This window comes from Trachinotus anak, unplaced genomic scaffold (assembly GCF_046630095.1).
Source record: "Trachinotus anak isolate AG129_WGS33_773 ecotype Australia unplaced genomic scaffold, CSIRO_AGI_Tana_v1 ptg000014l, whole genome shotgun sequence".
In the NCBI taxonomy this organism is placed as follows: Eukaryota; Metazoa; Chordata; class Actinopteri; order Carangiformes; family Carangidae; genus Trachinotus; species Trachinotus anak.
Window position 1 is genome coordinate 16444097 of NW_027273865.1, and position 23866 is coordinate 16467962.

General features: G+C 39.4%; 1 protein-coding gene across 3 annotated transcripts in view; it reads right to left on the reverse strand.

The window, feature by feature from the left end:
- The window catches only part of LOC139632354 (lissencephaly-1 homolog), a 39419-nt gene extending 16431 nt beyond the window's left edge, over positions 1–22988 (reverse strand). The window contains exons 1-3 of one of the 3 annotated variants that reach the window (XM_071497261.1): positions 22795–22988; positions 13678–13984; positions 1659–1743 (exon numbers count right to left, since the gene is read on the reverse strand). In XM_071497261.1, coding sequence (XP_071353362.1) covers positions 1659–1743; positions 13678–13709 — 117 coding nt within the window. In that variant the 5' untranslated portion in view covers positions 13710–13984; positions 22795–22988. Of the gene's footprint in view, positions 1–1658; positions 1744–13677; positions 13985–21475; positions 21746–22648; positions 22673–22794 lie in introns of those variants that run through there. The other 2 variants (XM_071497263.1, XM_071497262.1) reach the window with 2 other exon arrangements.
- Positions 22989–23866: the final 878 nt, after the last annotated feature.

Sequence of the window (23866 nt, forward strand, 5' to 3'; positions counted from 1 at the left end):
AACACTTCTCAATGACAAGAGGTTATTCCTTAGACTATAAAGACAAAGACATGAACTGAGGCACTGGGTAGAAATGAAGGAGAAAGAAAACAGAGGGAGACAGTAGGGAACCCAATTTGGACTAGTCTGCCATCATCTAATCTGCCATCTGCCTGGACACTCTGCCCATTATACCAACACACACAACGAGACAGAGACACACACGGACGCACACAAAACGGCAAGTGCCAGACTTCATTGCAGCCTGCCAGCCTATTGGCAGTGGGTAATAAATGTATGTGTATGTGTGTGTGTGTGTGTGTGTGTGTGTGTGTGTGTGTGTGTGTGTGTGTGAGAGAGTGAGAGTGAGAGTGAGAGTGAGAGAGAGAGTGAGAGAGAGAGAGAGAGAGAGAGAGAGAGAGAGAGAGAGAGAGAGAGAGAGAGAGAGAGAGAGAGAATGCAGGTATGTACATTTTCTTTCACACAGCAATATAAAACTAGAGCATGACCTCTATTAATTATTCCTACTATCAAAACCTGCTAGTGCACCCCGCCTCGCATAGTATTAACCTTAAAAACTACTGCTCAAATAGCCACAAAGGGCCAAGGATAAGAACATTTAATTCACTCTGAATAAAATCTAACCACATTTAACAGACATGAAAACCACCTCGGTAATATATGTCAAACAATGTGGCCTCAGGAAACTGGTGCTAAAAATCACTTGGTTGTTTAGCAGGTTGCTGCCAAAGTGGCTGAGCACTAATACCCAACAGGGTGAACCTATCCCTCTGTGCTATTCATCTATTATTCAGCCTGCTTGCACAGGGTTGTTACAGAGAAAACGCCTGAATAAGACTGAATAAAGACACAGAGCATAAGGAGGTGGGGTGTCACATGAAGGTAAGGTGACAGAAGTTGCTACAGAGAGGCAGAGCCAAAAATTGTGTGATTAAAACGTGTCAGATGAAAAAGGGGTTGACACGACTCAGTGATAACATGATAAACAAAAGTCTTAGTTAACAGTTTGCCAAAGAGCACTAGAAATCATGAATCAAATTCATGATTTCATGAGCACAGTGTTTTAAAATACTTCCCACTCTCACATCTATGTTTTGATTTCTGGGGTGTAGGTAGTGCCAACAACAGCACATTTTCATTCACATTTTTGCTATGAACTACAGTTCATCATATAAAAAAAAAATTCAATGACTATGAGGTTTAAATCCTGACATCCATGTTTAAGGGTAATTGCAGGTGCTTGCATCCATATTGGATGAACAGTATGAGAATCACAGACTACTTTCTACATAGTTGACTTAATCAATTTTATTTCTTCTAAAAATGTGAATGCAAGGGACATAAAGAAGAAAGGTATAAAGGCCAAATGAGAAGAATATGGTCCACACACACACACACACACACACACACACACACACACACACACACACACACACACACACAGAGGCATTGTAAATCTGCTAAGTGTTAGTTAGCAGGAGCATGTAGCACAGACCCCCTAATCAGACAGACCACCATAATTGGGTGCAGGTGCTCCTGGTCACACTCATGAACATGTTGACTCAAATGAGAAATAAAGTGGAAATCAAGGCATATTGTTGGTATAAATTGGTGCGATTGGCTGTGCAGATGTATGTGTCCACTCTTAATCTACTCACATTATCTAATTCCGCCTCCTTCTTGAAAGTGGAATATGCCTCTTCATATCCATTGGAACGTAGATAATCGGCTATCGCTCGATTTCTGAAACAGACAAAGGGAACCCGTAATTAGTTCGTCTGATTAGCAGACAAGATAGTTGTTAAAGTGCCACAGGAAACGATGTGAGTAATGAAGTTGTATTCAACACTGTAAAAACAAAGACAGAAAATGAGCATGTTCAGGAAATGTGTCAAACAAAGATGTAAATTTTCCATGCTTTTCACACATTCAGACTGTGTTATCACGCCTTTATAATAAAAATGCTTTGCATGCATAAAGTCAGTCTGACACATAGTCCTACCTATAACAATTCACCCAGACAGTCTGCTGCTCTCTCTCGCTCTCACACACACCCCTCTCCACCCATTTGACACAAATTGAGAACACATCTGTCTGGCTTCTATAATGAGCTCTTGTTGCTGTGGGCAAATAATAGGAAGGGATGGCTCCCCATGGTGTAGATATGGGGAAAATGAGAGTCAGTGTACATCCTACCATCGCCTACATACACACAGGGAAGGACAGACAAATCATTGAGAAGCAGGATAATTCTGGCTACTTATATTTTACTCCAGTTTGTCTCCTCGTCAGGCATAAATTTCCAGACAAACACAAGAACATATTCAAAGACACCAGACATCTGAAGATGGTGGGGAAGGCAGCAGTGGTGTGTAACATTCCTACCACTTCAAATGTGTGAGAAGAGATGACCAGATAGGACAGACAATAGAATAGACAGGCAGAGTTGAAAGCCAGAACAGGAGGCTACCTTTAGTCTTCCTGTTTTTGTCTCCTGAGCTGCCATAAGAAAAACCCATACACTGCTCTCTCACACACACACGCACGCACGTCTGCTTTACGACTGCAGCCTCAGCAGCAGCTCAATTTACCAGGAGAAATTAATGAGGTTCAAGTCAGTTAGTCTCAATAGATCAGGTTTTTATTCTCTATCTAATTAGATGTTCACAAGGGTGCAGAAAAGTGAATTATTTATTTGATTTCTTTTTTACTTTTTGTACATGCACTCTTAATTTTATGTAATTCTATTACTGTGAGGAAGTAAGGAGTAAAGAAAAACTTTAATTTAGGGCTGGACATAATTCAGTAATATCAGTTTAACAATATGATAATATTGTGTTATTTTACAAAGTTCTGCAGTTCCATTCAATAATTCCAAGCAAAACGTTTTCATCAGAACCAAATGAGTAACTGAAATTTTTCCATGAAGAGTTGTATTCTTTACAGTGGTTATTCACTCTGTGGTGGCTTTATTAGGAATACATGGACAGTACCGGTATATGCATGCATGCATGCATGCATGTGTGTGTGTGTGTGTGTGTATGTATATATATATATATATATATATATATATGATGCTTATAACATTCAGTTTGTTGACCCTGTCATAGAAGTGTTAATTAGATTTCATTTTTTTGGCAGTGAGGTCATATTTAGTGATGGTGTTGTTTGTAGGTGGGACAAACTAATTGGAAAAGCCTCTCAATGTAGTCATGTAATGATCATTATCAATTTATAACCTAACTCACTTTTTTCTTATGAATTATATTAACCAATGCTGCCTAACACCAGTATGTAAATAGCCTGCCCTGAACACCAATAACACAAATAGTAGCCTTCAGATTATTTACTGCTTATCAGTTTATCACTTTAGACCCTTCATTAGAAATAGGAAGTGAAGTCTTAAACAAAGTTCACACCTACTGTGAGCTACTTTCGTCCAACCTGCACACAAGTGATTTGATAGCATCAAAAACAACACCAATAGCAGCCTATTCAAAATACTGTGGTACATAAACTAACCTACCATTTGAACATCAACATGATCCTGAATATGGCTTTGCCCGAAAATAGGAGAATGCTGAAATAATTTTTTCAGAAAAGCATAATATTTTACAGGACATTTTACTTTTTCTCTCATTTTACATGTGTTTTCCATGACTGTAAAACTGGTCAACTATTTTCCAGTTTTTCTAGGACACATGGGAACACCGATAATGTTGTCCAGTACAACACCACCTTTAACTATGACCTCATAATGTCAACCTAAACTGAATATCATATTGGTTTGCATTAGATTGTACAGGTGAACCTAATTTACTGGCCACTGAGTGTACGTTTGCCATCTTATGATACAGAATGATATTGAAAGAAATATTCTGATTACAGCCATACTACCCAATAGCTACACAATATGAGCATACTTTAATTATACATTAAAGTAGACTGGCTCAGTATATCATATTTGTATCATTATTGCAACATGGGCTTTCACAATAAACACATGAAAAGCCAGGAATAATAGGGCCAGTATCTGCTAATCTTTGCCTAATGTGGCTTTAATTTACAAAGAAACCATGATGCTCCCAAACACAGGATTGTATAGAAGATCTTCCTACTCTAGCTAATCAATTGCGTTTGCAGTACCAGAGGTTATAATTATTCAGGTTGTGCTAACCTGACCCAGCATGGTTTAGCTAATATTCAACGGAAGACACTGCTTTAACTCCCCAGGTGTCCTCAAACTTCCAAATCTATATTTTACATGTTTCTAAATCCAAACTATGATAAGACTGTTTTAGATTTTAAAAAATGTACACCATTCACAAAGACTGTTGCTCAGTGCTCAGTCAGTGAAAACAGTTATATAATATCATCTTTAGCTCTGGAGCTCCTGAGTTTCACCCTTGCAAAGGAGTAAAAGTCAGGATATCCTGGCCTCTATTTTAATTTTGACTGTTCTTTGTTTTAATCTGTCTCTTGCGAGTCTCCCAGCTTTATAAACGTGCAATGATAAACCAATTAATACCTGCTCATATATATATATATATTATTCAATGACAAAAACAACTCATACAAACATTGTTTGTTTTCTTCAGGATTGGTTCTGGAATTGTTTTTCTTTATTCTATTAAATACAGAAAAAAGAAAAAAACGGACTTAAAATACCGAAAAATGACCTAAGGAACACACACAAAGACACTGAATTCATGTATGTCTGATAAAAATGCAATTTTCTTCTAATAGTAATACAATATTTCTTTGATCCAGACCTCCTGTGTTTGTGCACAGTGAACCCCGCCATTAATGCCAGGAGAAGCCAGACAAGCTGTCAGGCTTCAGTGCTTTGAGGTGCCAATATGAAGGGGGTGGGGGCTACAATCTGTCAGCCCAGCCTGTGCCCCCTGTGCCCTCTCGGTCAGTGTTGAGCACTGAAACTACGGTCTCCCTCTGCCCACCTGAATCCCCATGACAAAAGTAGCAGGCCTTATTACAGTTCAAGGTTAGCAAGAGGTTATCTGCTCCTCTGACAGCCTGTCTGTTGGAGGTCTACAAAACTAGTGGGGAGGGCTGATGTGTGCTAGCATATCTGAGACAAAATGTATAGGCAGGTGAGGGAAGTTGAAGCAGAGGAATCTTTGAGGTCGTGTGGGTGTGTCAGTACAGTATGTATTACTGGGTGTGCTTCCACCAAACCCTGCAACACGTTTTATCAGAGAGCCAGACTATCAGAGGACAACCTGGGCTCAAACATTCCCTCGATGGTCAGAAATTAAGGATGACGACTAAATCTTTGGTCTTATGAAGACAGGCAGGTTTGTCAGCCCAAGAATCACACTAATCAGCATGAAACAGATTATTTATATTTATTTTTAAGAAAGGATGCTTGTTCTCAAAACACAAAGTGGATCTAACAAGGTCCTAATAAACACTACAGGGTCTGGACACTATGTTGTATGTAAACCGCAGATTATTTATGCCGCTCCAGAGGATTTGAAGGGCTATTGCATAATGTTAATAGAACACACTATCAAGTCATTTGAACACAACACATTTTTCAAGCAAAAATGCTGGTTCTAGCTTCTCAAATGTGAGGATTTAATGCTTTTCCTCACCATATATGACTGTATACTGAATATCTGTGGGTTTTGGAAAAACATGGCATTTGAACACATCTACTTGGGCTGTGGTAAATTATAACAGGCATGTTTCAATATTTTTGGACATTTTATAGACTTAATGAGAAAATGATCTGTAGATTAATTAAAAAGGAAAATAAATGTTAGTTGTAGCTCTAAAAACAGAACAATCACACAGCAAAAAACAAAATGGGGGTTAATATATACAACACTTTCTGTTTCTGTTTTTGAATGGATAGTGTTTCAATATAAACTCAAAAGCATAGTGGCTAAGCGGCAGTGGACAATTTTGTTTGAGTGGACATCTGTCAGTGAGCCTCAGTGCTGAAAGCAAACATCAACACAGAGGATCCACCACTCCCCTAAGATTTTGTGGAAAAGAGATGGGGAAAGAGGGAGATGTATAGTAATGCCGACAGAAGGAGAGCAAACCAGTAGGTTTCCATGGTTACCAGCAACCCACAGCTAGATGATGTGATGGAGAGATAGTGAGAAAGAGGGCAGGGCAAGCACATGTACAAAGAGGATAGACAGAAAAGGGGAAGAGCTGTAACTGGTCTGCTTCTATGAGATGAAAAGGCTTTCTCTGCGGACATCATTACTGAACATGATGCTCATCATGTAATAATACTGTTTTACAAGTGCAAGTAATCTCAGCCTATGTCAGCCTCACATGGGTTAAATCAGTGCCATGGCTAGTCAGACCTCTGGTACAGCGCTGCTCTCTTCTCTACAATAAACGCCCAATGGAGTGACACAAACAGAAAGACATAGATGAGATGAGGGAGAGATGCATGACCTCATGCTTCTGAAAAGAGAGTTTCTGCTCCATGGTCACACTTTCACATCACTGTAGAGATGAGCAACACTTACTAATAGAGCCTCCACCTATTGACAGACTTCAGTACCTTCTATGTTAATGCAAAAAATGTGACCAGATTTATTGACCCAAAGATTTAACTGTGTCTATAGGTGCATCTTATGTAGTTAAAAGCAGGATAAACTGTACCTGGTAGTGGCTGGGCCATTCTGTTTCAATGGTCATTGGATTATTGGATTATCCAACATTTCTAGCCCATGTTTTACACTTTTACTCATTTTTGGCATGGCACAGTTGAAAGAATGAAAATGATTCTTAAAGTTGCAAGTTGAATAAATAATACCTTCTCTGTAGTAGAAATTCCTATGCCAACAAATTACAAACCGAGTTAACAATAGAGCTCCAATGATTACTCGATTAGTCGATAGTGAATTGACAGAAAATCTGCAACTATCTTGATGAGTGAATAATCATTTTAGATATTTTAAGGGGAGTTTTGCTTGTTTGGCAAGGCTGATGCCCTCTGTCATATATCTGTCTATAGGCACAAGCCTTACAAAGGAGTATTTCTAGACGTGACAATGTATGGACCTGTTCCATCTTTCAAAACTACAGATGAATGTTTAATAGGAAGAAGCTGAAGTGTACACTTCCCAAGCACATATAAAATTCACCTTCCTCTGGATTATTTCATAAGCATATATCACAGCCATTAGTTCGTTGCAGAAAAGGCTTCTGGGACTTCCTTTGAGGATTATAACAGAACTACCACACATGCATCTTTCGCCAGATATTTTCCAGATTTCTTTGATGAGTGAACAGGGGCAAGACTCTCATGTCATTCTTTCAATTCTCCCTTTCAAGGCCTAAATTTGCAGGAGACCTTTCTTTGAAATAGTAAGAACAAAAGCTCTGCAATTTACCCAGGGCAGGCATCTGTTTGGAGTTGATGGAAAGCCTAAAAACCAGTGAGGTGAGCATTTTTGAAAGAACCTTAAGATGTCAGTGCTACGGCTCAATCAAACAAAGCAACTGATTAATCTGCACATTAACAGTAGGAGAAACACCAGAGAGCCGAAAACCACAGGGTTCATCTCACAAACAAACTCTGCACAAATCTTACAAAATGTAAACCACTATTTCTGCTCAAAGGTTAAATGTATGAAAGAAACAAGAGAGATCCAGCAAAGCAGACAATGTGTAAAGCGAAGTGGTGGGCCAGTAGAGAGCTAAAAAAGTTAAGCTTATTCCTCCCTCTTAACAGTTCAGTACTGAACAGCTGATAGCTTCTCAAGGAGAACTTGTTATCAGAGACATTCCACAAGAATCATATGACAGGATTGCATAATTGCCCAGCTACCGCTGGATTTCCATGAAAACCATATCCAATCTACCTTTTCTGTTGCTTAACTGATGACGAGCAGCCCCAGGCCTTGGTTACTGAGACATGAAGCATGTCACCTACCACCCAGATTAACCAGACAATTAACCCATTCACATCAATTCAAAGAGGAAAATTTGGCTTATCTCCAAAAGCTAACCAACTTTCATCACAAAAAAAAGTCTAGTCTGCTTTCACATAAGTTAAGAGCACTGCAGTGGGGATCAACCCTTAAGACCAAATAAAACTTCAAAGGGAGAATCTCCCTCCAATTATGATCTACATGAGCCAAAAGTCCATTCCTGGTTTTTTCCCTAAATGCAGACTTAATAAAACACTGGCTATTCTTCATTTTGAAGAATGTGCCTGTGTGTGCATTCAGGAAGAGTTTCAGATTAAAAAGTGACATGTGGCTGAAAAATACAGCTGTCTGTTTTACACACAAACAATGTTCTAGTAGTGGGTGTGAAGCATACACACATTTTCTATCATGTGATAGTGGAACTTTGTTGACTGAGCTTAGGTAAGAGCTTTAACGAGTCAAGTGTCCTTTCTTAAAACCCATGAGCCTGTGTATAATTCAAGCTTGGATAAACAAAGGATAACAAGAATAGACAGAGCACAGATGTGAAACTACACTTCCCATCACACATACAGAAATGATTTTTTTCACCAAATAATTTCTACTGAGGTGGCAATCTTAAATATCTTTGTTGTATTAATGTTATTGTGGTGACAGTGCTGACTATCTCTAGAGCTGCAATGATAAGTTGACAGAAATCTTTATCTTTTCAGTTTTCAAGCAAAACTTCTGATTGTCAAGTATCTGCAGGTTTAGAGCCAGTCAAAAGAAAAGATTTGCTGCCTGTCCATGTCATATGTCACTGTAGACTTTTTTTTTAATTTAGGTTGAATTAAACAAGCAATTTGAAAATGTCAACTTTTACTATATTTTGACATTTTTCATTTCAAATACTAAATTATTAATCAACACAATAATCTGCAGTAACAACCAGTTCTTAGCCCTAATAATAAGAAAAAACTCATACCACTACTAACACATACAGTGTGTAACATTTTTGGGTGTATAAAACCACTAGGCTGCTCCTTTTTGTAAACCAAAGTCCTTCTTATATGAGGCTGGAGAATGCTTGGTATGGGATGATGGGTCCAGGACACAGACACTGTTACCATGCCAGCCTATCTGTGTGTCAGTCCCAAGGCAAAATCAGATCCGTATTGTTGATAGACCCCCTGCAGATGCAACTGGCCATGTTCAGTACACAGAGCACCAATAGAGAGATTCAGGAACATGACATGCAAAAAATAATTATTATTATAATAAATTTGCAAACATTTTCAAAATTCTGTTTTCACTTTCATTATGGGGTATTGAGTGTAGATTGATGACAAAAATAATGTTGTTTTTTTAACTTTAGGATAAGGGTGCAACATAACAAAATGTAAAAAAAAAAAAAAAAAAAAAAAAAATTGAAGGGATCTGAACACTTTCTGAATGTTTTGTATCTGCCTTCTGAATGGCAGAGGTCTTGGCATTTAAGTTGTTATGTCATTGTATTCACAGCCAATAATGGAAAAAGAACAAAAATCACATGAACCAGCTCGTAGCCTAAGACATGGAGGAGGCTGAGGGGATTTTCTATGTAAAGCAAAGAAAAAGTTCAAAAGCAAAGGCCCATCTGCACACGGGTGCCCCCAGGTCTCTCAGGGGAGCAGATAGTTTGTGCTCTGTATCTATTTTTACTGCAGGCCAACGGGGACGAGTCCCCTGACCCTGGAAAGAAACACAAATGCGCTTTTCATTGGCTATGCTCATAAAGATAGAATTGTTGTGAAGATGCTGCGCAATCACAGCATCTGACTGCAGTGCTGACAAAATTGCACCAGTTTAGGGGACAAAGATTATATCTCTCTTGAAAATAAGCTGACCCACACTGGGGACCTGGACAGACAAAAACAACAAAGAAGGATAAACTGTCTTCTAGTGTTTTCTGTTGTACCATTTAATGCTTAATGATTTCAAGTAAAAAAAAATAAATAAATAATAAATACAAATTTAAAGCCAAAATCATTCAGAGGCACACAATCAAGTTAGTCAGTGGTGGAATGAAAGTAGTCCATTTACAATTTTGAAGTACTTGGACTTTACTTAAGTATTGCCATTTTATACTGCTTTACACTTCTACTCTACTACAATTCAAAGCAAAATATTATACTTATAAATATTATACTCCAATACATTACTTCACAATCTATAATTATTAGTTACTTTTGAATTTTTACATTAAAAACATATGATAAGATTAGAAATTATAATGCATCATTAAAGATAAACCAGAAATGTTCCACCTGTTTGGGTCATGACCTCAATGTGTAGTTGTGCCTTCTTGTCGTATCTGAGTGGTTCGCAGTTCCACCAAAAAAACACCTCCCCTCTAAACTTCTCATATGGTTTCATTTCAATAACTGTTAAAATTATCCAATATTTCACTAAATATTTTCAGAAAAAAAGTTCTTCAGATGTGTGTGTTGGATTTTTCTTTTTCCTCTCCCTTTAATCATCTCATTACCCCTCAAATTTATCTGGTGACGCAAAGGCTATAATATAAATATTTTATACAGCCAATAATACTTCTGCACTTTGACTTCTGCACTTAAGCAATATTCTGAAAGGAGGACTTTAATTTATTATGGAGTATTCTTATATTGTGGTATTAACACTTTTACTTATGTAAAGGATCTGAGTACTTCTTATATCTCAGAAGTTAGTGCCAATTCAGGAGTTTCCTGCAGTTATTTGATTGCTTCTGACAGCTGCAGCTTAAAAATGTGGAAGAGTCAAGGAGAAGGTCTGCAATGGGAACAAAATCTATGGCCCTATTTATACCTGGTATTCACATCTGTCCTGAGTGATCCAATCACAAGTGGTAAGAGAGAAGAGAGAGTGAGAGCAAGCAGTATTTAAGGGTTGAGCGAATCAATGTGCTGCTCACAGCTCTGCAGTGAAATAAGTTTTTATCCACCAGAAATAGTAAAATATTTTCACTTTTTTATTAAACTGTGACTAATTAGACTAAAGCAGAGGACATCAGTGGAGTAGGCAGTCCTTCAATGCGGCCAGGACGCATTTGCGTTCACACGGCTAAAAGACTGTGGCCACATGTGGCCCAGACCACTTCTGAATGTGGTCTGAGAGATTGGATCTCAAATGCATCTTGAATGCGTCTTGGGTGCATTCACACCTGTACTTAGAGCTGTCCACCTGTGATCAGTTCACTCAGGATGGATGTTAATACCAGGTCTGAACAGGGCCTATTTGTTTGCTGTGTGATGTTAAACAATGCTGTGAATAGCTGACAGTGAACTGGTCCCTGTTCCAATTAATTACTCCCTCTGCTACATTGCCTGATTCAAAGTTGGCTGCTGTGTTTCCAATAAGGTTTCCCAAGCAGGCTTCCCAAAATGAGGCTTAGGAAAGAAGATCTTAGGGACACTTAATGGCTAACAAACTCAGTGAGAGCACCAACTGAGCCTCCCAACGGGTGAAATGCAACAGATACTTGAATGTGACTCAAGTGGTCCCACACAAGTTTCTTGTAAACTATAGGGGCAGAGACTTGTGCAACAGAAGAGAAAAGAGGGGGATACAGGGGGTCCTGGCAGCTTCTTCTGAATGGGAAATAGCATGAAAGATTAGCATTCCAATAGACCTCTCCATACCAACAGACCCCTCCCACATTGCTAATCTAAAAACACAGAAACATTGTTTGGAATATTAAGAGCCTTGTCATGTGAGCAGTGATGCATTTCTCAGACAGTGCAAGATGGGGACAGAAATTACAATCTACAGGGTCGTCATCTCAATGCAAGTCTATTGTGTCCTTTTTAAAATATGCAGTTCTAACACATTTCTTAAATGGAGGGGAAAAGCTCAACAAGATCATCTCATCTCCTTCTCATGACTTTGTGTCTGACATTGAGTCTTAACTTTTTATCCCTTGCCTCAGGGGTTAATTACCAAGCCCACAGACTCAGCAGAGCCAAATTTCTGTTTTCCCCAATTATCACAGTCTCACTTTTCCCACTTGATGAATATATACACTGCACAGCGCATGTGCAGATATGTCTTTGTCTGTATGCCACTTCTGTGCCTATGCTGGACGATTTTGTAGGCAGTTGTCAGGCATGTTTCCTGGTTTCCAGGTTTCCCTGTGGACTGACAATGCGCACTGAGCCAGTCCATGAAGCTGGGTACAACACTTTGGAACACTTTGTTCCCTTGCATGTATTTTGGGGCAAAGGTGACACTCTGGGCTTCAAACTGTGAATACTAAACATTTTCAGGGGTAGGTATTGTAGGTGGAGGATCAATACATTTGTGCTGCAAGACCTCATTGGAGCTCAGAAACCTTCAACCAGCCATTGAGTTTTCTTGAGGGGTCCCAAGGAGAACAAAAATACTAAAATTTCCATGTTTAAATCAATTCCCTGACTCAATAAACACCCTCGCCTGCAAGTAAACCAATTGTCCACTGTCTTAAAAAGGATAAGTATTACAGGGGGCGTTGCTTTTTAGGCTTTGAAAACAATTATAGATAAAATATCAATTGTTTTCTTGGGTCCAGGTACACAAAAAGAGCTGTGTGGAGCCAGCCCATATTAAGCCATTTATCAAGCTCTTTGAAATTATTATTGGCACTCATGTCATTGGACAGCTTTAAGGAACATCTGATTCAATCAACACAACAGCAGCTCTGCTCATCTGGCCCACATATTTAATGAGATGATAGTCCAAATAACAAGGTCTGTCACAATGTGTCAGCAAAAAAGTCAGAATAAGAGTGGACACCAGACGGCTCAAACATGTTGAGATGACACTCATATCCTCATAAAGCATGGTTATCACAGACAAAAAACGTTGCAGTTGAAGGCACCAAACACAGACTGCAATGCCCCCAGTTAGTGTCTTGCAAAGGACATTTGTTGCAAGTAGTTTCCCCATCTCTCTCCCCTTGTCTCTCCACTGAAGACTGTCCTCAAAAAATACAAAAAAGTCCTTTTATTTTTTAACTACAGCTTAGGTTTTACCTCAGATTACAAATAAATAATGGTATACTAAATTCAACTCAGTATAATTGTTAATCAGCCTGAATTTGGCATTTGGTAGAACCTTTAATTGTTTTAACCCACATTTTCATTTTCTTACATTACAAAAACATTTAAGAAGTATTTAGCTTTTTCCAAAGTTGTCATATGTTGACAACTGTTTTGATAATTGATTAACCACAATAATCATTATTTCTCAAGCAAAAATGCCAAACTTTCCATAGTTGCAGCTTTTCATTTGTGATTTACTACTTTTCTTAGCCTTATGTGACAGTGAATTTAATATCTTTGGCATTTTGGTGACATTATCTTTTTCCTTATCATTTTGGAAGACTGTTTTGGACATTTGTTTTCACAATTTTTCACATTTTATAATTCTAATGATTAACCAAGGAAAAAAATGGATGACTACAAATGAAAATAATTGTTAGTTTCAGCCTTAAAATGAATACTCCCTTGAAAAAAGGCCAAACCTTTTAGAAAAGCACCTAATCATGTTCTTTGCCTCACAGTAACATCAGAAGACCATGGTTGCACTGGGTAGCTGAGCAGGTGTCAGTGTGTGAGTAGATGAAAGTGAAGGTGAAATTTAACATGTCTCATCACATGATATGAGCAACGCTGCGACCACACTGTATAAACCCATAAATCCTGAATCTGGCATCTTCATATCTGAGCCACATGCCGTGAAAAGTATGCTGGCAACTTACAGTTCATCTCGTTGCCGTTGTGACAGCACCATGGTGAAGTGTGGGCAGGGCTGGGAGGGATCAGATGGTAGAAGGTGAATCTTGTGCAGCTGCTGCGCTCTCCTCAGTCAGGAGATGAGCTGTGCTGATCCAGGCAACACGGACGAGGACGAGCTGTGTACTCCAATGACAGGCAGTTGGTTTTGTCTACACAAAGACTCAGACTGGGAAGAGGGGAACACAGGAATCTGCCCCCCAACTGGCTGACTCCAGGGACAAGAGAAGTGGAGAGCCTGCAACCCAGTCACCAGTCAAGTCTACACTGCATCTGAAGAAGAGAGAGAGGGAAAGTCAGCATTAGGTATGCATGACAGATAACATGAAGAATGGGTGGGGATGAAAATGTTTATAGGCTAGGAGTGCTGCATCAATGTCTGCACCAGTTTACACACAGACAAAATGGCTGAAGAATGTGTCAACAATTGAAAAAAATAACAGAAGCTATAGACAACACATGCTGTGTTTTCTACCAGAAAGAGGATTCCCACAGTGAAGCTTCAAAGGCACTCAATATCAAGTAAATAAAAGACAGCATAAAAACATCTTTCATATATTTTATAAAACCTACCTTCTTTCCATAAAATACTCCCCCATTTGCTTTTCAGCGCCACTCCTGCTATCTACGTTCATAATCTGTCTGTCATGTCACCAGTCTGGTCTAAGAGCTCTGGTCTGCTCTTGCAGCAAATTCCCCTCTCTGTGCACATACATGACCCACATTCTCAGAGCAACGTACTTCTCCCAGGTTGACAAGAGAAAAGAAAAACAGGACACAGCAGAGCGGGCTCAAGTAACGGCTAAGTTCTTGTCAAATTCCACCCATTCTTTCATCTCATTATGGAAACTCCTCAAGAGCCGACAGACCGGGCTGATGGCACAATAAAATTACTATGACCATTGATATCAGCAAAAACTTTATTAGTGTTAGTGTGAAAATTAATATATTGTATAAAGTCCCTGATGTGATGAAGTCTATTTTTATATTGCATTGTCGTCTTGAAAAGCACTTTACTAAAACAGGTACTAGAAATACTAACTATGAGCTACAATAAGCCTCTTAGTCTACTGGGACCAGCCTGACTAAATCTCTGCTAGAATAGCAAACAAAGGTAAAAACAAAGCCAATTTACAGAGAGCTGCAACAAACAAAACTAAAACACGGCACAGATGTCCAGACACATGTACAGGAGACAATGTGTGTTAGGCACGAGATTTGCTGCATGGGAAAGGGTCCACTGAAGGAACCAGTGATGCATCTGGAGCAGGCATGAGGATTGGAAACACCCCAGGAGGCTGCAATGAAGGAAAATTTACATTCCTTATTTCAGCTGATGATGCAGGAGTGACATTACCACAAGGGAAAATTCCTCCTTTTCACTCGTGCTTTTGTTTGCACAAAAAGAGCAAAGCACCTGCAGATGTAAAATTGGACCTACCTGGCACAGAGGCCATTCCGCGGAATCTATTAAGTAAATTTGAGGTGTTTGCTTTTTTATTTGCATATTTGACACTTTGACATTGCAGAATAACTGTCCAACTGAAAGCAACCTTATGTAGCCAACAGTAGACCTCTGGACCCTGATGTCACTACCTGACGGCTGTCCAAATGTCTATTTCCCTCTGTGTACATATTACAGCGCATTGTTGGTTTCTGGATGCTGCCCAACAACTTGGCCATAGTTCAGGGTCACATCAGTACAATAACACAATAAGACGATGGCACTGAAGCTAAAAATGGCTCCGTCTAAAATTCAGCATACAAAACATCCATTAAAAGCATTCACCTTCTACATTAACCTGTACAGCCATTATCATGTGCGAAATTAGGTCATCTACTACCGATACCTCCTCCTATGCTGTTGGCAGCTGTCATCGCTGTGTATATCCATTAATGTGTAAAACTCCCCTCTCTGCAGTTCTCATTTGTGGCTTCAGTATTGAACAAAATGTTTGCACAATCACATAATCAGGCTAATTGGCTCAGCACAAAAAGTGTGTGTGTCTTGATGGAAGGGGGGAATGGGCTGAAGCCATCGTGCATCTGTAAATCTGCCAACTGATGGTCAATAATGGTTATGTGTCTCCTTGGGAACTGTACAGTAAAGGGCCCCTTACAGCCATGGCGCTAACTGCTTTGAGAGATGTCATTTAATTTCCTGGTGAGTGCCTGTTGTGAAAATGCCATATTTGATGAATGATGGAAAACATCCTGTCTCTGTCGATTCAAGAATGCAACAACCAAGCGTCAAGTCAAATCTGTAATGAACCACACCCACTGTGCACAAACCCTATGTTTTTATTAAGTCAAGCATAAGAGCTCAGCCTACATTCACATTCGCAACAGAGTATATTTCAAAAATGTGTATAACTTAAAGGTTCTGTAAACAGCATGAAGCAAGATTTTAAACATATAAATATAGAGTAAACAACCATTTTCTATGTGAAGATATAGTGGAGTGAGTGTACAACAAAATCCCACCCCCCCATGTGTGTCGTAATCTCAGTTTCTGTTTTATGTTTTGCAACCGGGCTGGAAATGTGGGATGTTGGTGCTGTTGAGGCCCTCCTGTTAAACTGTTGGCCTTCACCATGTTTAAACACACTGGCTCACCTGGTGGTGGGTCAAAACATCCAGAAATTTTTTGCCAGCTCCGTCAGTGTCTTTACCTACTGGCAACGTCAGTGTCATTTGTGTGACCGCGTTAAAGTCCACAGCTGAATTTCTTTCCCAGTCCTGTCGCCAATACTGGTGTGGCCTTACCAGGATGGAGAACCCTATGAACTGCTAAAGGGCACCAGCTTGACTAAAAAATGTTTTTTCTTCTCCTTCATGTGTAAATAACTTGATGCTACATAATGTGACATGTCTGTTTTCATTAGTGGAGGCTACAGTAGCATGATAACATTAGTTGACTTGCTGCTATCGCTAGGTGGCTAACTGTAAGCATTGCTGTGGAGCATATAACGGCCAGAGGTGTGGCTGACGAAGCATTTATTTTGATCTGAGATGCTGGTGATCTAGTGGCACTAGGGGCAGTGGCGATCATTTACAGAAACTTTAATTTAAGTAAAGGTTCTGTAAACCAAGTAACTAAAACATGAAAACCATGCTAGAAAATATCAGAGTAATGTGTCAGTAAACATTTTGAAGAGGATGTTACAGAAAAGCTGTTAACTACTGCAACACTTTGAGACAAAATCTCAATTAACAGCATGTAACAACACTGACGCTGACCAATTTGTCATCTGGTCGCAATTTAACATATCAGACAGAGGGGACAACAGTACAACTTTGCATTACTGCACACGCAAAATATGACATACAAGGTACATGTACAACATTTTTTGATAATCAACGCTTCCATGTCTGAACAAAGGCACACACCCCTTAGGAATGCAGTGCAGGAGGAGGAAAAGAAAAACAAGCCTTAAGTCAAGGGTCAACTGGTACTGTGAAATTGTGTCCTAGTGGTTTGTCACAAAACATACCATCACGGCAATGTTGACAACGCTGACAACTATCACCTCACTGTCACTTCTGATTCACAGCTCCGAATTCTCTGCTAGCGTCATTATGTCATGATGCTCTTTCAAAACCAAGTATCTCAAACAGCTGGAATCTGGAGCGCCTTCATTTTCTTTTGGTGACTTCATCTTCATATCACCCATGTCCTGGGAAAGTTACATTATAATCATACTTGACAGTCTTTTTACAAACAGCACAGAGCAGTTCTGACAAGCTAAACCAAGCTACATTGCTAACGTGTGGAGTCATTGTGAGGTGACATGAAAGTGGTCTCTGCAAATAGCACACAAACACTGAAGGTCAACAAAATGGGGAGACAAAAGTCTTCTGTGCAGAGACTGATACATCGTTTTGAATGAGGGTCAAATAAATTACTCTTGGTGTGCAGTCGCTGCTTAGGATTTATTCTTCTGTGATTTATCTACTTCTTTTAACATACGTGATAGGGCTGAACAATATACAAGAAGAAATCGTATTGCGATTATTTTTTTCAGATATTGCGATTCGAGCCATGATTTCAGTCAAAATGGTAATTTTTGAATTTCATTTCCACTGATAAAATATAAAAATGATGCTGATGTGATTTTGCTTGGGTATGTGGCAAACAACCATGTTCCCTTATGTCTGGAGAATATGAATAGGGGGCATCTCTGTATCACCACAATGCTTCATTTATGGTATGTTGTGACACATATTGAACTTGGATATATTCTGATTTCAATATTTCAATTAATGTTCTATGTTAATTTGTAAAATAGATTTTAAAACATAACACAGCATCTTTTTGACATTATTAAAGAGGAGTTTTAGCACTTTTCATAACTTTCTGCAGTGAGGACTTAAACTCAACTTTTAGTGACAACCAAAGAATATCTGTGACAACTCTGGCCAACACAGATGTCGTAATTGAAACAAGCAACTAAGCCTTCATATGATCTCAACATTGCATAAGTGACACTTAGCTATTTAAGCGCACATATACTGTTCTCAAATGTGCAGTGAGATTTTTCTTAGACAGCTTAACTCTGGTTTGGAGTTGATCAACACTACTAACATTTGGATTAATGGATAATTAATTAATTAATTTTGTAGAATAATATGTCACTATCAGGAGACAGCTAGATGCACGCACGCACGCATGCACACGCGCGCGCGCACACACATACACACACACACACACACTTACATGCCGACTGCACATCAACTGGATATAGATGAATGATGCAGCTCTGCAATATGCCTGTGTTGAAGGCTGGTCATCAGGTGTCAAGATGCTTTAAAAAGATTATTACAAGGAATCTGAACTTGTAGAACTTGCAACAGAAACTTCCTCTAACCAACACGATTTAAAGGCTGAATATTCTGTAAATCATCTCCAGTTTCTGCAGATGGTTGTTCTTGGTAAAGATCTCTAGCAGAAAGAGATTTATCTCCAGCTAAAGATGAAACAGAGTGAACATCTGACTCAGCTTTCTATCTGCAGCCGTTTCGGTGGCTGTGTCAGTTATGCCGGTAACAATCAGCTAACCTTATGGAATTTCACAGCTCGTAACACAAGGGTTTTCATCGTAGGCTAATAAAGGTCATTCTATCTACACTCCACAGATGTAAAGATTTAATCTGTATGACATAAAAACTGTATTTCAAGCACTCTAGACACCATATTGGAAACAACAAAACAAATCAAATTTCCAGGCCATCATCCTAGGTCACCAAGTCACATTTAAAACTTTCTAAGACCTTTTTAATGCCACGTAGAATGAAATTTAATAGTGGTCAACCAACTGATCAGTTTGGCTGATTAATTGGTGGCAAAAAGATGTTTCATAATCAGAATCATCTGAACTTTGGTCAGTGGCTGTGCTGCCTACACCAGTTACTCGTCTGCTCAGAGCACTTGTGGTCACATGCTATGCGCCCTAACCAATCAGCTATTGGGTCACCCCATGATAATTTATATCAGCAATACAGGCTAACAAGCATGGTCGGTAGAATTTGGCTAGCCTAGCACAACTATGGGCCAACGCGCATGTCTGAGCATTTTAGGTCCACTTGTGCTAAAATATCTGTGTACATGTGATTAACACTGACACTCTTTAGCGTGCTGCTAAAACTGTGCAGCAGCAACATGGCCAGGATAAGGAGCAGAGAACAGATTAACTAATGAAAACAAATATTTAGTTTAAGGGTCACATATTTAACATGAGGTCAGAGGTCTGGAACAACAGTACTAAGGGTTAATTCAGCTAGTTTTTACTAATATCAAAAATATCCTTTAAATAATGTTACTGCCTACAGAAGGATAGAAAAAATATTTAAGACCTTCGTATTACAAATGTAGGACTTCTTAATATCTCCTACAGCCTTTTTTAGAGTAATAAGTGGGATCAATGCTTTTTAAGACCCTCTTCCCAGACTTTAAAGACCCACAGATACCCTGAAAAAGCGGCATTTTCTGATGGAAGATGCCTGATTAGTGGATAAGAGCCAACATCCACTGACAGATCCAACTAACAGAGGGACAAGAGACTGTGCAGGCAGGAAGCTCACAGAAAAGACAAATCAATCACATGCATATAACAACCCACACACACACACACACCACAAAATTGAAATTCCTTCTATGTGACAGCCCTAGTGAGAATAACAAAATCCAGACTAGTTAGCGTCCTTCATTCATACATGTTGGAATTAATTGTGCAGTACAAGTGAAGTCCCACTTGGCAGCTACAAGATTTGACATGACATGATTTCAATCTCTCCAGGGCATTAACTTCATGCCAACAAGTTAGCAATTTTTATTATAGCTCTAAATATAGCTCTTTTTTTTTGCCAAGTATGAAACATGTTCAAATCAAACCATTCAATTCTCCTAAAGCTACCACCTGGCAACGACTATACAATAACATGTTGCTAAAATTATATTCAACAGCCTCTTGAGATTGTTGACATTGGTTTTAGTTTCACACCAACACTGTCAGACTTTTGTTTTCAGAAATGACAAGTATTTATCCAAACAGCTTGTTAAAGTGGTCATTTGTAGGTTGACAGGGAGATGTTGGTGGCAGCAAGTCAGTGATGACCAGTCAGCAAGTTGGTGGGCAAGCTGTCTGGAAGGTAAACCCCTGTGTAACTGTGAGCTCAGGGAAGTAATATGGGTATCTGCCCATCAGACTGCCACAAGCATAAAGACAAACAGCCTCTCACTCTCATTACCTGTTGACAAGACTGTACATTTTAAGGTGAAAGTGGGGAAATGTGCAGTGTTACAGCAATCAAGGTGGACAGTGCAAAGAAACTAAAACTTTACTTTTTCAAAACTACCGTAAGAACATTAGAGAAGACTGCCCTACAAGATCTGTGACTGTCATTATCTTAAGTCTCCTGTTGATAAAGTGGAAACAAGTTCAAGTAAAGCAGCCCCTGCAACTGTCGAAGCTTTCTATTGCAGTGATGTGAAACTGGTGTTGCTGTGTTACCATTTTAAACAGCATTGAATAGAGCCTGGCTGCAGGGATGCACTTATTCAAATCAACCTCTGATAAAACTGGGGACTGACTAAGAACGCTTTCAAGTAAAACCAGCTGACTGCATCTACTGGCTCCTGTAGTTATTACTAGAAAAATGAAGCACGTCTCTATTTTACAAAAAAACAGAGAGCCATTGTTCATATATTGGTTCCTTTTTCCAAGGGGTCGAACACAGAGAATGAGTCTACCAGACACAACTTAAAGCTAGTGTGCACTTTGAGACTTTTCAACATCTGTAATTTTTGGCTTTCCTGACATGTGAAATCTTGTCAAATGTGCTAAAGAACTAAATTAAATTTAACATTTAAACTGCAAAGCATTTTCGTTTGGAAAAAACACCACCAAGGCTTTAACAAAAGAAAAATAATTCATTACTAGTCACTGAGAAACAGGCCCACATTTGATAACAACTGAGAGAATTGTGTCTCTCTAGTTAAATAACACATCAGGACTAAAAAATATAGGCTGGTGTTAAAGACAAAAACAACACTGAAACAATAGAGCAAACCATGCAGCAAACCATCCTAAACTGAGAGGAAATCTAAGACCCACTCAACTTTGACCAACCACAGGTGGCAAGATACTCCTCTTCTGTGATCTTAGGAATCAAGCAGGCATTAGTGCTGTTTGAAATAGGGACAAACATCCCTCTTCAAGTGGTTGTATTTGGGTGATTTAAAGTCTAAAATACAAATACTCTTACCTGAGAAGAAAGCACAGTCAGTGTTTCATTTTGAAGCTGAACACGGTTTTCAAAAACAAACAATTTCGTCAATATCCCATAATTCCTGTCAATCAGCTACAAGGCAGTCCTCACAGGCGTGGCTGGGGTAAAATAAACCATCCAAGGATCCAGACTTTAACCAATGATTTATATCCGATGTATCCGGGAAAATCATGCCTAGCATTTCGAGGGAGACTGGTTTGCCGTTTTCAGTGCACAACCTTGTGAGCCACCAGAGTGATAATTTGCCGTCATCCCTGCGTAAGCCCAGGATCCGCAAATTCCTGACCCGAATCACTCCATCATACAGCCACACAATGAGACAGAAAACACTTGAGTAATGAGTAGACGCGGTTCATACAAACTCATCGCCTCCGATGTGCTCCACCCTGATTTTCTAACACCGTGCCAAAAAACCGTATGAAGCCGGAGATGCTGGGAGCTTCAGCCGAGCATCCACCGGCACGACAGCTAAAACACAGCAGAGGAAATATACTCTGCAACATGTCATGTTAGATAACTGCAACAGGGCTATTGTAATGTTCAGCTGCAATGATATGAGCACAACAAGTACACAGCGCAAAACAGATGACGACTATCACTTTACGCCCTCTTGAAACGCTAACACTGGACACAGCAGTGAAGCTGCAGTGGTTACCAACAAAAATATTAACACGTCGATGGCAAAGATGTTCAAACTGGTGGCCGAACAGAGCTAATGTGCCGTCGTGTGAGGTTTGTTTGATTTTGTTTTTTAACAAGGATGGCAAAGAGTCTGCACTAATGCTGCTTCGGACTATGCTAATTACTAGTTATTACTAACTCGGGATTGACGCCAATGCAACTGTCATCTACGCTAGCGTTGCCATACCTAACACACTGACATGTTTCCCCGACAGTGGTAACGTCGGTAACGATTATGGTCGAGTTGACAGCCGGTAGCTTAACGTTATCTTCAGCTAAAGTTAACGTTAGCCAAGTTAGCTTCAGTGAGAAAGTTAGCTATTAACTCCAATAAAGGCTCATAACGTGCATGCAAGCTCACTTTGCGACAGTTAACGTATGCAATAGCTGATGTTGGCTGTCTTCATTTTTTTGTAAGTGGAGAGGATTGTTATCTGGACCCATGGATAAACTCCACTGACACGGTACCTGCTGCTCCGGTCCAAGCGGCCTATCCGCCATTTTGAGACATAGGAAGGAGGCGCAGACGTTACAGCCACATCGTCATTTTCCCACCTAACGGCCGATTCCTTCTCCCCCCGCCGGTTCCATGACTGGAAACTGTATAAACTCACCCTATTGTTTCTGCCCGTGAGTATCCCCAGCCGTCTCCAACGGTAACACGACCCGACAGGGCGTGAAATTTCCGCTCCAAAATAAGGTCTTGTGATGTGGAGGTGAGCCGTGTCTCGTCTCCGCCGCCGCCGCTTGTTTTCTCGTCGCCTACCGCATTCGCCTTCAGACGGGAGCGCGCATGAAACACGCGTTCACGGTCTGACGGGAGCGCGCACGCCCTTGGTAGCAGAAAAAAAATGAATGTTTTATTCGCGTTTTTTTGGGTTTTTTTTTTTTTTTTTACAATTGACTCTTACATGGTTTCTCGTTTCGTTTAAATGCTGAAGAAGGGGCGCATATTTATATTCAAATTTAAAACCCGGATTCTTGCCATTAATAAACTGTACATTATTAATAGTTTAATTGTTTAGTCCATGTAATATATGAATGCCAAATAAAGACATTGCAATCATAGCTGCTATTTATAACTCCAAATAGCCTACAACCAAGACAACAGGCCCCTGTAAACAGACATGTAAAAGACAAGGAGTCTGACTGTTCGACCACTTCTAATTTTGCCCATGCAGGAGGAGGTTTGGACTGTAGACTGAAAATATATGTCATGCTGAATGCAATCTGCAGTTGTGCAAGTAACTCAACATTTACTTGTAATGTAGTTTTGAGGTATTTGTATATTACTTGAGTATTGTGTATTTTATGCTTTATATTTATCTGACAGTTATAGCTAATTTGCACAGAAATAATTTACCTACAATACATGTGTTCAGCCTATAAAATATGAAGCACTCTTATACCTTAAACCGCCCAACAGTTAAACACTTAAAATGGCTCAATTTCATCCAGCTAGAACAATAAAATGCTGATGGACAGGACCCCAATTGGTGCTTTTACTTTCAATACTGTAAGTTAATTTTGCTACTAATACATTTGTCCTTCTACTTAAGTAAAATTTTTAATGGAGTATTTTTGCAGACTGGCATTACTACTTTTGCTTAAGTATAAGTTCTCAGAACTCATCATTGTTCCACCACTGGCAACTCAGTTGTCAAAACCTCAAACAAAACTTTTACT